This window comes from Notamacropus eugenii, chromosome 2, assembly GCF_028372415.1.
Source record: "Notamacropus eugenii isolate mMacEug1 chromosome 2, mMacEug1.pri_v2, whole genome shotgun sequence".
NCBI classification, from domain to species: Eukaryota; Metazoa; Chordata; class Mammalia; order Diprotodontia; family Macropodidae; genus Notamacropus; species Notamacropus eugenii.
Window position 1 is genome coordinate 396,245,031 of NC_092873.1, and position 15,765 is coordinate 396,260,795.

The following is a 15,765-nucleotide window of genomic DNA, read 5'->3' on the forward strand; positions in this document are numbered from 1 at the left end:
CAGACTGGCTAACATGACAGAAAAGGAAAATGACAAATGCTGGAGGCGCCATGGAAAAACTGGGACGTTAATTTATTGTTAGTGGAGTTGTAAACTGATCCAACTATTTGTGAGAACAATTTGGAACTATGTTCAAAGAGCTACAAATCTGCATACCCTTTGACTCAGCAATATCACTACTAACTCTGTATCCCAAAGAGATTAAAAGAAGGACAAAAATCCATTTGTACAAAAATATTTATAGCAGCTCTTTCAGTGATGGCAAAGGATTGGAAAATTGGGATGCACCATCAAGATTAGATTTCCAATTGATAGTTGATAGAGCAGATACAATCAAAAATGCAATACTCAATTTTGAGAAAAGATGGTGCTATGGAAATGGCTGGCCTGTCTACATTCAAAGCAGCATTCATCTCTCACTATTCAAAATTTTACCCTATTATCATTAGTATCTGAGATCAAAACACTACTCTGCCTAACATGATTAAAATAAAACCTGTACAAGCAAGTCCAAAACCTTTACATTTCTCTCACTTCAGTAATATCCCTCAAAGCTAGTTGGCAGAAAGTCAATGTAAGTAAATTACAAGTTAAATCATGTAGTGAATTTATTTCAAGGTGTCCAGATCATTTTGTTGTCTTAAATATTGCTGAAATGGGCCATCTGCTGGTCTGTGGAAATATTTTCATTTCATGAGATTTTGAAGTGAAACTAACGTAAATTAATTGCTGCAGCAAGGAGACCAAATTGCGCAGAATGCACCTTAGCAAATCTGATTTCTTTGCCAAGTGGACAGAAATGGTACGAAAGAGAATAAACATGAAAAAAGCAGAAAAGATTCAAGTAATGACAGGGGCAGCTAGGTGGCACAGTAAATACAATACTGGGCCTAAAGTTAGAAAGATATGAATTCAAATTTAGCCGCTGATATGTACTAGTTGTGACCCAGGGCAAGTCACTAAACCTGTTAGTTTCAGTCTCCTCATCTGTAAAATGGGGATAAAAATAGCACCTACCTACTTCCCAGAGTTGTTCTGAGGATCAAATAAGTCGATAACTGTAAAGGACTCAGCACAGTGACTATACAAATGTTAGCTGTTATTGCTGTAGAGGAGATCCATGCTGCAGTTAAGCTGACACAATCGTGAGGGAAGAGAAGGACCAATTTATACGAGTGGAAGATATCAGACATGTAGGAACAATCTCAGGCCTTACAGATCCCCAAACAGAAAAGGTGACCTGGAAAATCTCAACTACTGACCTACATGCTTATATAAAGTTTTATGAGTATCATCCAGACATCATTTGAGAGCACCCTTGATGAGGGTATTAGTAGGGAACAAGTTGGAGAAGATGGGATAAAATGGGATTGCTTATGCAGAAGTGGGATTATTAGTTCTGGAAAGGCAGGAAGTCACTGCATCATATGAGACAGGGATAAAGGAAGAAACAGTGGCAAGAGGCACCTGAGTAACATGAGATGAGGAAGAGGGGGAAAGAGCACAGCGCAAAGAAAAAAAAAGCCTCATCCTAAGTACAAAGTACAAAGCTAAGTACAAAGAATTGTTGGCTGTTTCATTTTCTTTATTCTGATCTTAACATCATAAAATGAGCATTTCAATATAAAGTAGAATAGAAAACGGATTGCACAGGAAACAGAATTTCTTGGTACATACAGTTTGCTTTTCCTTATAAGTATGTAATAATTTTAACATGTAACTTTTCAATCCGTTTTTCTGATTCCTTCCGACTTTCCTTCTGTTATCCTCTGTGCATTTACAAAAAATAATTCAATGACTCTTTTGTCCTTTTATTTTTTAACGAACTTATTACTAACCCCTGCCTTCCCCCATCATTGTTTTTCATGACTTCTATCACAATGACCTCCCACTAGGATAGACAAGTGAAAGAGGACCACATGGTTTAAAAAACTACAGACAGGCATTATCTAATTCCAATGTAATGTGCACATTTAAATGGAAAATAACCTTCCTGTATGTGCAAAAAATTTATCCTTTTCTTGTATAAACCTTTCAGACAACACTAAAATGAGTAAACATTCACATATGAAGGATCTGTGATCTTATCAAGGCAGTTAACTGCGTGTGGGAACTCCCTCTACTGATATGGAGGGCAAATGATTTATTACTTGGGAGATAACAGTCTTTGGCAGTTGCCTAAGTGACAAGGGTTAGGAGGGAATTTGAAACCCAGTATTCTGCACTCCAGCCCCAGCATACTATTCATTACAGAACCAAATATAATAATTCTTTTACAAATTAGTTTACAGTACATGGAACTTATATTATGGATTATAGTCAGGTGTCTATAGTCTATAGTCAGTAGTAAAACTAAATTGTCTTTATTTATTACTGTAGCTAATTTTCTATAAAAAGCTACAGTCCAAATGAAAAACAGAAACTTTTCTAGAAAAGAAAAAAACAAGGTCATTTGATATAAAAAACAGGTTTCATTTATTCTTTATGCAAATATATACAGTTAGAAGATGGCATCATTACATATTAATACAAATCAGAAGAACTGGAATATTGCCATTTTAAAAAATCAGCTCATGGAATTTTCTGATTTCAAGTAGCTGGTTAAGGCACCAACAACATGGGCCTAAGATATTCACAGATAAAACTATGAAAGAAGAGTCCCAAGCTCTAAACAAAGAGGACAGAAACAAACACAAAAAAGTATCTTAGAAATAGCTCTGGAGTGGCTCTCCCAAGATGACTTCCAGTTGCTGAATAGTCTTCTGGCACTGATTTTCCACTTCCTCACATTCATCTGAGAGAAAAGATACCTTGAGGTCAGTCTTCCTGCCCCTATTCCATTCCCCCACATTCCTTCATTTGCCTCAGCACCCCTTCAAGATACCTGAATAATGCACACAGTATTCAGTGCAGGAAATACTGCAGAATGAGATTCCAGAGGGATCCCCAAAGGGAGAGGGAAACCACTGGCATCCCAGGGCAAAGCCATCTAATAAGTACTCCTCAGCCCTGTGAGCCACAAAGATCTCTCAAGTCTGGAGAAGCAAGGCAGAGAGCACTGGTCCTTTCTCAGGTGTGCAATGGAATAGGATTAGATCATACACTATCTATCTACTACCTAATTTCTACCTTGTTATGAAAGTAATTCTATAAAACATTTCCATGTTTGTAAAGCACTTTATATACCTTACTTCATCTGATCATCACCATAGTTATAGTAAGGTAGGTCCTCTCATTCCATTTTACAGATAAGGAACCAGGCTCAGAAAGTGTGACATGCCAGGACCTCAGAGTTCCTACATCTAGCCCAGTGCCTGTGACTGGCCTACATGTGTTCAGTGAGTCTGGGTATGCTCTCAAACAGCAGAAGAGGATTACCTTCCATCAGCTCTGCTAAGAAAGGAATGGATTCAGGGAGGAGGACAATGTAGTTCTCCCTTAGTTTTTCAGCCAGCTCCAAGACAGTAATCAAGGCAGCAAATCGAACCTAAAAAGAAGAACAAGCTACAGTTTGACACATACATCTCTATAACAGTCCTGAAAAATGAGGGGGTTTACAACTTTAGAATCTAAATACTTCTTTAGCTATAGGGAGTGCTACTGCTATGCATCTTCAACTTTTTACTACAAAGGGCCCATAACTTTAACAATTTAGGATAGTATGAACAATGATTAGGCAAAAAACTAACTATTCATTTCTTTCACTCAGAACAACATGTGGATGTCCATTTAATGTCAGTTTATCTGACCAGAGATATATAGTTGAAAAGGAACTTAGAGGTTTCAGAGTTCAAACTTCTTATTTTACAAATAAAGAAACTGAGGCCCAGAGAATTGAGTCACACAGCCAGTATCTGAGGTTGGTATCCAAACATGGGTCTTCCTAATCCAAGTCAAGTACCCTATTATACCATGCTCAGATTGGGGTTCATCTTTAATCATTACAAGAGGAAGAAATTATAAATAACTCAAAAAGGTACTACTACTACTACCCTACTTGCCTCATATAGTTGCAGAAGATATGTAGAAATCAGAAAGCTCTAGTGCACTATAGAAATACAAGAAATTAATCACTATGTCTTTATTTTACTGCTTGTACATCTTATCCTTTGTTATAATATTAACAATATTAATATTATATTTTATTTTGAATCAATATTAAAAATTTGCCAGGCCACTACACTTATACCCTTACAGCAGCCTTTACTACTCAGTGATATCCCAAACAGTTCTTTGCTAGGGCATGTCACAATTCATCACCATTTAAATTTATGAGATACCATAGACATGTAGCAGTATCACCAAATGATCACAACAGCCCCCACCTTAGGTGATGTATGCCGCATCTTAAGGAGAATTTGGTAGTTCAATGGTTTCCAAAGAGAGTCATCTGCCATGGCCACAGAAAACTGAGCAATACATGGTATCAGGTGCTTTGTCACTCTTTCCTGGAATGTCTCTTCTCCTCCAAGCATGTTTTCAAGCTATTAGGAGCAAAATAAGTACTTTTATAAACTGCTTGAATGTTTCAATTTGAACAAAAACCCTTATTTGTACAAGTTTCACTAATTTCCAAAGATTAAGAGAATGAAATTACTAATATTCTAACACCCCATGAACTGTGACATTCAGAAATAGCATAAAACAAATATCACAGAGTTGAAAGGTGAAGGGAGATTAAATAATTTTCTTTGCAAATTTATCAACCTTTTAAGAAACTTCACCAAATGAAATCTGTGGGAAATACAATCAACACTGTCATCATCTACCATTCCCTCATCTCATTAAGGATCTTAATGAACAAAAACCTTACATAAAGTATGTATTATGTACTTGGACAAACCTGCCGTATCAGAATATAAGGAATATAATAGAAGTAAGTACTGTAAGAGAGTAAAATCCCAGTCCAGAGATATAAAAGCTCATGAGAATTTCCTGCTTGACCTCACGGGATATACATATATGCTAAAATTACAAAGAGAATGAATAAAGATGGTTTCGGGATTAGGATCTCTATCCTGCCCTGGCTGGAGGGGCAGTGGCCATTCACATGACTGATCCCACTAATGATTGATATGGGAGCTCTGACCTGCTTCAGACTGGTGTGGGGTTGCCCCCTCCTTAGGCAACCTGGTGGTCCCTCCCAGGGTGCACTCTCATATTTTTGCAGTGTGGTCACTTTAATGTGGTTAGCCGATCATCTTAGTCCCATGTCACCACCCCTGAGCTCAAGCCCTCCACCAGCTTCATCATTCCTTCCTGGCAGCAGGGATTACAGACATGTGCCACCACACCAAGCCTCAAAAGCTCAAAGCAAATTCAAGAATGCTATGAATCTAAGTAACATGTAGGGGTACACAAAGGAATTTCCTTTATAAAAAAAAGCTTTGAAAACTAAAGAAATGCTTGATTCCAAGGAAGGAAAGTCCTTATGTTCATCAAGAAAAGCAATACTCCTTAGCCATGAACCCCTATTATTAACACCACATATCCATGAACAGAAATATCATCTATAATTTTAATAGCTATAAAATAAATCAAGATTTATCTGTGAGAAACTGAAGTTATCTTCTTTATAAAAGAAAAAATTCTATTCTAATACCTGATCCACCAGAGGCATCATCAAGGCTTCGGCTCTCTCTTTGCTCACAAAATGCTGAGTGTCAAAAAGAAAGATTTTGTGTAGACAATCCAATATAAATTGTAGTAACAAACAGCTCTTTTCAGGTTCATTTTCGGAGTCAAAAAAGGCTTCATCTACAAATGAGTAAAAATTTAGAGAGTGAAAAGTTTTACATGGCTCTGCAAAATCTCTGTAGCGTATGCACTAACTGGAAACAGACTTCCACTCAGTCTAAGAACATTTAATTTTATCTAAAATCCACATATTTGGTCTGCTTAATAAATCAAACAAAAACAAAAAAGATGTTTGAACTGGCATGGCCTGATCTGCAAGTACAGCCTGAACATATGCCGCCAGTGCTTTCATAAGTGTGCTAAAGACCTGGCTTCATCAAACTGGACTAAATTACATTTACGGACCTTACTTCAGAGATTACTCTGACCATCAGTGACCACCATTTTACAGAACTCTGGACAACTAGGTGATGTGCCCACCTAAAGGTCTATCCTGTTGTGCATACTATACTAATTCGTACATATAATTTAAAAAGGTCAGTAAAAAAAATGCAGAGACATATGTAATCTCCTGGTTTGTGCCCTTGTGGTTCTCCTTTTTTCTCTAAACTTTACCACCTTAATTGCTGGCTTTTCATCCTCTGTGCTCCTCTTAAATGTAGGTGTGAGCCTCCACGGTTCTATCATAAGCCCTCTTCTTCCCTTTCTTTGTGGCATCACTCACCATCTCTTGGCTTCAGTAATGTTCTCTAAGCACCGAACTCCCTAATCAATGTTCCCACTCTCCTTCCAGAAATCAGGTCTTCTAATATACCTGGATGTTAGGCAAGCACCTCAGACTCAGCTCTCAAACCATACCTATAGCACTCATCTTTAAGCCAGCTCCTCCTCCTCATTTCCCTATTTCTGTTAATGGGACTAGTGTCAGCCTAGTTTCCAGAGTCGTGTTCAGTCAGTTCCTAAATGCTGTCGTTCCTCTTTCTGCAACAGCCTTTCAACTCTACCCCTGCTTTCCACTCCTCCTGAAACCTTGCTAACCCCGCCCTCATCTCTTCTTTAATGAGCTATTATAAGAGAGCCCCTTAACTGGTGGTCCTGCCTTCTAGTTTATTCCCTTTCCAATGCACCTCATTTTACTGTACTGCTATGACCGTTATTCCCCTATGTTCAAACACTCTGCAAGTGAAAAGTCAACAGGTCCTCATTTCCTAGTTTGTTTTCCTTCTACTCTCGATCCTACTTAAATGATGTCTTTTTTGCCTGGACTTTTCCAAAGCTTCCCAAAGGAACTGTCTTCCCCTGATTTCAGCTTCAACCCAACTTACAAACCACTGCCAAAGGAATCTTCCTGATGCCAACTCTGGTCATTCCCTTGATATACAGCTTTTACTCATAACCACTGCTGCCACCATAACTGGTCCTGCTCAGTCTTATCGTGCACAACTCCTCTTCCTGTGATCTAAGCTCCAACAAAAGAAGAGTACTCATCATTCCTCAATTCTGGTCTTCCTACTCCCATTGTAGCTTGATGCAATGCATCAGCCCTACCAAGAAGCCTCCACCCAACATCCAGGTCACGGACCACCTGCTGCAAGAAGCCAAACCCCAGCACCCAAAGTCAGAGTTTTCCTCCTTCCTCAGATTCCTCCAAGACCTTTGTGCTTCCCCCTTCAGTTTCTAGGGATACTTTCTGTATTCTTGCCTTATCTCCCCTTGAGACTGTAAGATCTTTAAAGGTAGGAGTACTCTTAGACTGTTTTCTAAGAGTAGACCATCAATTCCCTGCATCTCAGAGGAGCTTGAAAAATGCTCATGTAAACTATCCTCTCCATTATACTTCACAAAAGTGCTACAAGTATGGAACATGGCAAGAGTAAAAATGTCTAAATGAGATTAAAAAAATACCTGTTTTTGAGATGTTAATTTGGTTCAAAGTATCAGCAAAAGGTTTCACTAAATGACCAGCAAATAAGGTAAAAAGCCCTTTCAGTTTTTCAGCAATGCAATCTGCCAAGTTGCAGAATGTCAGCAGCCTGTCCTTTGGAGCATCTTCTGTTCTGGCCCAATCAAACAGCTGAAGAAGAAAAAGAAGATACGTTTCCATTTCATACTTTGCTACAACAGCTGTCTGGGACAATCCAGGCCTGCATGGAGAATAGTCTTACCTTAAAGAAGAGGGGTCTGAAAGTAACTTCAGAAAGTTTCATAACCATGCTCACTACACAGTTAATTATACAACTTTCAGTTTGACCAACTTCCTCTAGGTTATCCTGAATGTGAAAGAGAAGTTTTTAGTTCGTTAGCCAGGATAACATTTATACAGTGCTAATTTATGGTTTGTTAAGTACTTTGCATATATTATACCATCTCAACCTCCCTATATCCCTGTGGTTTAGGTTCCATGGGTATTATCATCCTCATTTTACAGATGAGGCGATTAAGGCTCCAAAGAATCAGTGCCTTTAATCGTACCTTGCTCAGGGTTACAAAAGTCTTAAATGGAAGACAAAGCATTTGCATTCAGAGTTGCTACGCAAATACAGGGCAATAAGAGGCAGCAAACTTGTGGCCTACAACACTCCTGAGTGCAGCCCAAACCAAATAAAACTGCAACTGAGAACTATTTAACAAAATAAATAAAAACACAACATGAATAATGTTGATTAGTGGTTTTCTAAGCCAATATGTGGGTTGCAGGGATCCGCTGCTGTTTGAGTTTGACATCAATGCAGAACGTGATCAACTCTGTCAACGCTGCCTTTCCTGAAAGAGAATCTGACATCTAGTACTTTCCTATGGGCCCCCAAAATTTAGGGAGTAGGACAGTCTATAGCGAGCAAGACAAATTTCATCTTGAGATTTCACCTTCTTTTCTCTTTCTTTCGATCACTATATAACCTAAAAAGAGGAAAGCTTTATGGAGAAGGCAAACAAAAATTATCCCCCCAAAATCTACAGAAATTAAGAAAGAAAAACTTGGGACAGGAACCAGAACAAAATAACTAGAAATATTTCACCTCTGAGTGTTGTGCTCTGAAGTTCAGGGCTTCCAAGAAAAATGCTGTTAACTGAGACTGATGAGAGTTGAGGTCCTCCTTCTCCATTACTGCAATGTGCTCTTGAAGGATATTCATAAATGGACCTATTTGAATCTACCAAAAATATGGTGAACATCGATTTAAGTAAAGGTTTCCCACTGACCTATGCTATTCTAAAATAATAAAGAATTCACAGAGATATACATTATAGCTAGGCCCATAATACTCAAAGATAAAAGATTTTAAACATTATTTCTCTGAAAAAAAAGAAAAAAATTTAACTACCTTCTCTTTTCTAAAATTCAACTCTGAAAATTATTCTAACCTTCCAGTTCTTCCCAATTTGCTTGTAAACTGTGTTGAGTGCTGACAATAAGACTCTTGGAGAAAGCGTAGTAGCCAACGTTGCTTTCAGGGATGTCACCCGGAGAGTGGCCTGGGAAGTAGGACCCATCTCCCTTGAAATTGTCTCCCAACGAATTGCCTATAAAAATAAAAGTGAATTACTAGAGCCATTTTGGATTGCATAAAGCACCTCTACAGGAAATTCTTGATGACTAATCAAGAAATCAAATTTTATGATATTGGTATGGTCAGTGTTTGCAACAATCAGAATACTGCTCAGATTGAATAGTTTTAAGTTTTGCATAAATGAAAATTCTATGTTAAACAGAAACTTACTATGCTTTTACAGATAAACCAGAGCAGGAGGATACTGACTCATCTCCCTCATGCTAGAAGCTGAGGGATAACAGTATTGTGAAGTAACAGAAGTGTCAAATAGGCAGAACACAGGGGATACTTGGATTTGAAACTAAGAAAGTCTGAAGTACACAAAATAAGCTACTTCATCTTGGAACATGTAGGTACACCCCAGAATAAACGCTTCTCTGCAAGAAATCTGATTTAATTCTGACCTCAAAGGACATGATTCAGCTATATTTGAGGTTTGAACCACTTTGTTATTGCAATAAGGAAAAAACTTGACTTTGTAAGTCACTGGCAAAGGAACTCCCCAGGAAAAACTATCTTGCATTTTAAAAATAAGAGATTCCAACTATCTATTACTGTTGGCACGCAGATATAACACTGTAATGTTAAGACACTATGGAATATACAACCAACCATAGCAAGAAGAAATGAAGCCCACTAAATTTCCCATAAAGTGATCCTACATGTAGAAAGAAAAAATGAATGGTGAGATAAGGACTTCTAGTGTTTTCATGCTAATTCTGTTATTAAATCAAGAATAGGAGAAAAGAAGAAATAGGTACACATTTGATCCAGTAACAAATTATCAAAGACCAGAAGGGGATAACTGAAATCACAACCATTTCTCCTAATAGAAAGAAGTTTAAAGATAGTATTTAAAAAAACTAGATTGTCATTTTATCAATCAGTCAACAAACATTTATTAAGTACTGTGCTTTATGCTGGGCACAAAAAAGCAAAAACATGGTACCTGGTCTCAAGGATATCATTTTCTAATGGGGAAGACAGTATATATCAATACCTATGTAACAGATATATATATATATATATATATATATATATATATATATATATATATATATATATATATATATACACGGTGTAAATGAGAGCTACTTTTCTATAGAAGGATATAGTAGTGGAGGAATGGGGGGGAGGGAGCAAGAGGGAGAATGGTTGTTGTTGAGTTTGTCCTTTGTTGCTGAAGAAGACCATGCCATCAGAGAAATGATCACGACTTACACTTGACTTTGTTTTGAGTGAGGGAGGGCTGTGCAGGTCACCAGCCTCACTTCTCCTCCAGAGCCATCTGAATTCAGTGACCAGTGACCATCAGGATGACTGGAGATGGCCCAGGATGCAATGGGAGACCTTGGACCCCTTAGGCTAAGGTCTATTCAGATACTCAGGGTGAGGTAACACCCATTCAGGGAATAGGCCTGTTTAAGAAGTAGCCAGGGGTGGCCCCTTTAATAAGACAAAGAAAAATGAAGATATCATGCTGGGAGGGAAACAGCAACAGTGAAAGGGAGAATGGAACAAGAAGTGGAGATGAAGGTAGTATTACCTAGTGAAGGAAATGCCTGCTGATGACCTTTTTCTATTAATGCCGAGCAGTACCTGCTCTTCAACTTGGTGAATACCCCAGGGCACTGAGAGGCTCAGGGACTTAGCCAGTATTATACAACCCGGATAATATGATTAATTCACAGGTTTTGTTGTGCTTGGATTTTAATACTACAAATAAGACAAAATATTTTCCCTACCCCTCTCCAAATTCTATGGCCTACCTGCATCAAAATACCATGTAGATATGGGCTGAGAAAATGTGGAAGTGTTTCGACGACTTTCTGAAGGGCCGCCAACGCGCTAAGCAAATAAACCTCACTTGCAACCAGCTCGTTGGTATTCTCCAGTGTAGTCAATAATGCAGGCATAAGACTAAAAAATAGTGAGCAAAACATTAGAATAGCCAGTAGGATGAACCACTCCAACAGAAAAGGGAAGAATCCAAAACAGAAAAAACATTAAGAAATTCTGACTATTATAGTATCATATATAAAGTAGCCTTCCTTTTTAAAGTCACTCATGTGTCTAATGTGCCATAGCAGACAAGTAAGACCCAAGGGCCAGTAATGTTAGCCACCATTGTGGGATGGATAAGCAGGATCATTCTAGATGTTGTCTAGTTTATCCACCAATAGAATGGGTTTAATTCATGGCAGAAACAAATGTCTTCCTATCTCCCACCTCTCCATTCTTAGCCTTTGTAAATAAATGTAAATAAATAATTCATAATCAATTATGAAGTAGTCTATGTTTGTAAGCTTGAGTAATTCTTTGCTAAATGTATCTGCATTAACCCTGAAGCAAACAGACTTGACCAGTTTCTGTATGCAATTTTGCCCTACCAGAATACCTGGGCAGATGAGGTATTGCCAGTGCTCCCAGGACACAGGTGACCTCAGCTATGCACAACAAAGCACTTCCCAATACATTCTTCTCATCCTTCATTTCTGGATTGATCAGGTTAATGGCTGCACTCAATACAGGAAGAAAAGTCTCTGAATTTCCTGTGCCAAAATTTTTGCACAGTAACTTCAAACTATACAGGGCAGTCTGTCTGTTGATGGCTTGCTCATCTTCTTTCTCCTTTATTTTATGCTGTGCAATAGCCAAGAGATCTGGAACTAGTTTCAAGAAAAGGGCCACCTAGGAACAAAAAATGGAAATTCAATCTAATAGAAATTAAAAAAAAATTTTAAGCAAACAAAACACATCTTTCTTCCATTTTTCACTACCAAAAAGAATTATTAAGCTGCAATGCACATCGGACACCAGAGGTGTCTGTACTCAGGTGGAATAAAGCTAGATCTTTCCCTTACTTGTCCCTTTTTCCACTTTGCATGCTGGTACAACTTATTGTTTAAGAGGTCCATTGCTTTACGACGGACAGAAGGTAGTTCGTTAGTCAGTAATCCTCTAATCACAGGAATAAAGGTTTCTGTAGGCAATAAGGAATTGACCTGTGAAACACAAAAAGGAGAGAGTTCTATTTGAATCATTACTCTATGACAGATATAAAAAATCTCATATTTCTGGAGATCCAAGTACAGGGATATGACAGGGGAATGCTCCACTGCACAGTCACTAAACAGGCCTGTTTCCAATCATTGAGGTTCTTTACTAAGAGAAAACATGGTACTGATTTTATCTAACTGAAAAATATTGATCCTTCAAAGTTGTAAAAAAGGTAAACTAAGCTAAATAATGACAGCAAGAGTAACAACAAAACACTGTAACTGAAAAGGAAAATCAAAACTCACCTTATCCAGCATATCATAAGCTTTACTTAGGAGAGCGCGCCAAAACTTTGCAGTTAATTTGTCTGCATTTTCCTTCACTGACTGTGCCACAGAATTTATGTAACCAAGAACAGTTTCAAGTAATCTAAAAACAAAGGAGAAATTGTTCAATTAGCAGTGGTTATGAAAATACTTAAAAAACAAAAAAAACTTCACATTTTTATACTTCTGAGGAAGAATACAATTAAATCAATGACTTGTTTGCACATTTTTTGAAACTTATAAAACATATAATTATGCTTAGTATTTCCCATAAATAATGAGGCCTATTAAATATCCTTCTTAGATGGGCAGAAAGGTTGCAAGAGCAGAGAGGGAGAAGTATAATTCTCTTAATGTTGAAATATTAAGAAAGAGGAAAAAATTGTTATTAAAAGACAAAAAAAAAACCCCCAAATGAACACACCTCTGTTCAAGGCCTTGTAAAGCTACAGTGCCACCAGCTTCCATGACCTAAGTATTTAAAAAGAAGATAATTACAAAAAATTTAAGCTGAAATTGAAACGGTTTAAAAGGTGTCCCTCCTAAAACTTAACTTGAAGGCGCTCTACTTTCCATGACAATCATTTTCAGAGATTACAGACTTTATTCAGATTGAAACCATTGATTCAAACCCACCTACTCTACCCCCTCCCCCAAATATTTTGGTTTTCCTTGGATTTTCAAAGGCTCAAATTCAAGACATTTACTCCTTGGCAAATTTTATAAATTACCATTTGATCATTATTATTTCAAGAAAGAGTTCTCATAGGAAAAATAAAAAAATTTATACAAACAAGAATGAAATGAAAGCATTACCTTTTTGATAAAATTATGGGAAGCCAAGAGTTGAGATATGAAGGACACTGACAAAAATGTAAAATGCCGTAGCTGCTTGCTGGTATGAGTATCCACATCAAAAACCTGTACCATCTGTTCTTGTGTCTTGGTCTTGTGAGATACTGTTTTGGGAAGTTCTTCTTCAGAAATAAAAGGCAACACAATGATTTCACTAAATTTTAAGCTGAACTATCAGTACGGAAATGGACATGATGTGCTTTAGTACTTGCATAGGATTATTACAGGAAGGAGGGAAGAGTGAATATTTACTTAGATTTCCACGGCATTCACAAACACATAGAATAGGCTGAATAAGAGCAATTTCTACTCACCTTGCTCTTTTTTCTCTGGCAGTTTTGTTAAGTATCTGAGTATATCCATCAAACTTTGGAGCTGTTGTTGGACAGTAAATTCACAAGAAACTGAAATCCAAAATTCAGTGTCAGTTTCTAAGATAGCATCCTGTTTAAAGAAGAAGGAAAAAGCTGAAAGAACTACATCTTTCAACAAAGTCAACAAAAGTTAAGGAAATTTAAATGAATGTGGAAATAGTGTCAATTTTTGTTCAGTAAAGGAAATCAGAACAATGTTATTCACTACAGTCAAATGTAACCCTACTGGCAGAACTGTATTCTAAAATCAAGAAAAATGGGTGGATTAGAAAGAGTGTGAAGAGGATGACTGATTGATTGATGGATCTACCAATCTACCTATAGATGACATTCCACCCCAGGGCAAAAGAAGCCATCCTCTTTTTCCTTTGGGAGCCCTAGGCCCTATTTATCTGCAAAGATAGTTATTAAGATTAAGCTTCCTTGTAAACAGGCAAAGACAATTAAGAGCATCCAAACTGTCAAGAATATCAAGGGAATTAATAGGAAAAAATGTGAAGGAAGGTAATACCAAATCTCCAAACTATATCACAAAGCAGTAATCATCAAAACTATCTGATACTGGCTAAGAAACAGTGTGGTGGATCTGTGGACAGATGAGGTATACAAGATACAGCAGTCAAGGACTACAGCAATCTACTGTTTGATAAATCTACAGATCCCGACTTTGGGGATAAGAACTCACTATCTGACAAAAACTGCTGGGAAAGTAGTATGGCAGAAACTAAGCACAGAGCAACATCTCACACTGTATACCAAGATAAGGTGAAAATGGGTAGATGAGTTACACACAAAGGGTGATACTATAAGCAAAATTAGGAGAGCATGGAATAGTTTTACCTGCTGGATTTATGGATCAGGGAAGAATTTAGGAACAAAAAAGATATAGAAAGCATCGCAAAATGTAAAATGGATAATCTTGATTATAAAAATTTAAAAGCTTTTGCACAAACAAAACAATAGAGAACTGAGTCAAATTTATAAGAATGTAAGAACACAAGTCATTGTCCAACTGATAAATGATCACAGAATATGAACAGGCAGTTTTCAGATGAAGAAATCAAAAGCTCTCCATAGTTATACGAAAAAATGCTCTAAGTTACTACTGATTAAAGAAATGCAAATTGAGGTACCAATTCACAATTCTGTCCAATATGACAGAAAAGGGAAAAGATAAATGTTGAAGGGGATGTGAAAACACTGGGCTTTGTTGGTGAAGTTGGGAACTGAACCAATCATCCTGGAAAACGATGTGGAACTATGCCCAAAGGGCAATCAAAGTGTGCACAGCCTTTGATCAAGCAATACCACTACTAGTTCTGTAAACCAAAAAGATTTAAAAAGAAAAAAAAAAAAGGCAAAAGGACCCGTCTGTGTAAAAGGACCAAGTTGTGGTATATGATCGTAATGGAATACTACTGTGCTATAAGAAATGACCAACAGGATGACTGTTGCTGTACATAGTAACAGCAACATTGTAGGATGATCAGCTATGAATGACTTAACTATTCTCATCAAGACAATGATCCAAGACAATTCTAAAGGACTCATGATGAAAAATGCTATCCTATATCCAGAGAAAGAATTGATGAAGCCTGAATGAGGATCACACTATTTTCACTTCAAGAATTAGAGATTTTTACTGTATTTTTTCATGGTTTTTTCCTTTTGGTCTGTGTAATGTTAAGGGATTTGAAGATCTTCCTTGTCCCTTAATAGGCTCCCGTGACCTGCTCTGAGCTTTGGCCTAGCCTACAGCTTGAGTCACATGAAATCTATGGTGGGAGAAGCTTGCCCAGTGGGTGGAACAGGAAGGGTGCAGTTGAGAGAGAGTAAGACAGAGCTGGGAGAGAGAGCAGCTAGCTTGAGTAAGAGAGGGAGTGATTCTGTCTCTAAGGGAGTTTGTGGGGAGGTTTATGGAGGGAAGGCTTGGATGCGGCCATGCTCCCTGCCTTGATAATGCGTATAGATTCCTTTGTTACTATAATGGATTTGGCTTTCTGGTGTTTGAATAAATATCTT

General features: G+C 37.6%; 1 protein-coding gene across 3 annotated transcripts in view; it reads right to left on the minus strand.

Moving 5' to 3' along the window:
• Nucleotides 1–2,451: 2,451 nt before the first annotated feature.
• HEATR1 (HEAT repeat containing 1) overlaps nucleotides 2,452–15,765 on the minus strand; it is a 56,874-nt gene continuing 43,560 nt past the window's right edge. For 2 of the 3 annotated variants that reach the window (XM_072647554.1, XM_072647553.1), the window contains exons 31-45: nucleotides 13,684–13,813; nucleotides 13,331–13,491; nucleotides 12,939–12,985; nucleotides 12,494–12,617; nucleotides 12,053–12,193; nucleotides 11,587–11,879; nucleotides 10,958–11,108; nucleotides 9,001–9,159; nucleotides 8,655–8,789; nucleotides 7,803–7,907; nucleotides 7,543–7,711; nucleotides 5,603–5,757; nucleotides 4,326–4,484; nucleotides 3,379–3,487; nucleotides 2,452–2,794 (exon numbers count right to left, since the gene is read on the minus strand). In XM_072647554.1, coding sequence (XP_072503655.1) covers nucleotides 2,706–2,794; nucleotides 3,379–3,487; nucleotides 4,326–4,484; nucleotides 5,603–5,757; nucleotides 7,543–7,711; nucleotides 7,803–7,907; nucleotides 8,655–8,789; nucleotides 9,001–9,159; nucleotides 10,958–11,108; nucleotides 11,587–11,879; nucleotides 12,053–12,193; nucleotides 12,494–12,617; nucleotides 12,939–12,985; nucleotides 13,331–13,491; nucleotides 13,684–13,813 — 2,127 coding nt within the window. In that variant the 3' untranslated portion in view covers nucleotides 2,452–2,705. Of the gene's footprint in view, nucleotides 2,795–3,378; nucleotides 3,488–4,325; nucleotides 4,485–5,602; nucleotides 5,758–6,987; nucleotides 7,097–7,542; nucleotides 7,712–7,802; nucleotides 7,908–8,654; nucleotides 8,790–9,000; nucleotides 9,160–10,957; nucleotides 11,109–11,586; nucleotides 11,880–12,052; nucleotides 12,194–12,493; nucleotides 12,618–12,938; nucleotides 12,986–13,330; nucleotides 13,492–13,683; nucleotides 13,814–15,765 lie in introns of those variants that run through there. The other variant, XM_072647555.1, reaches the window with a different exon arrangement.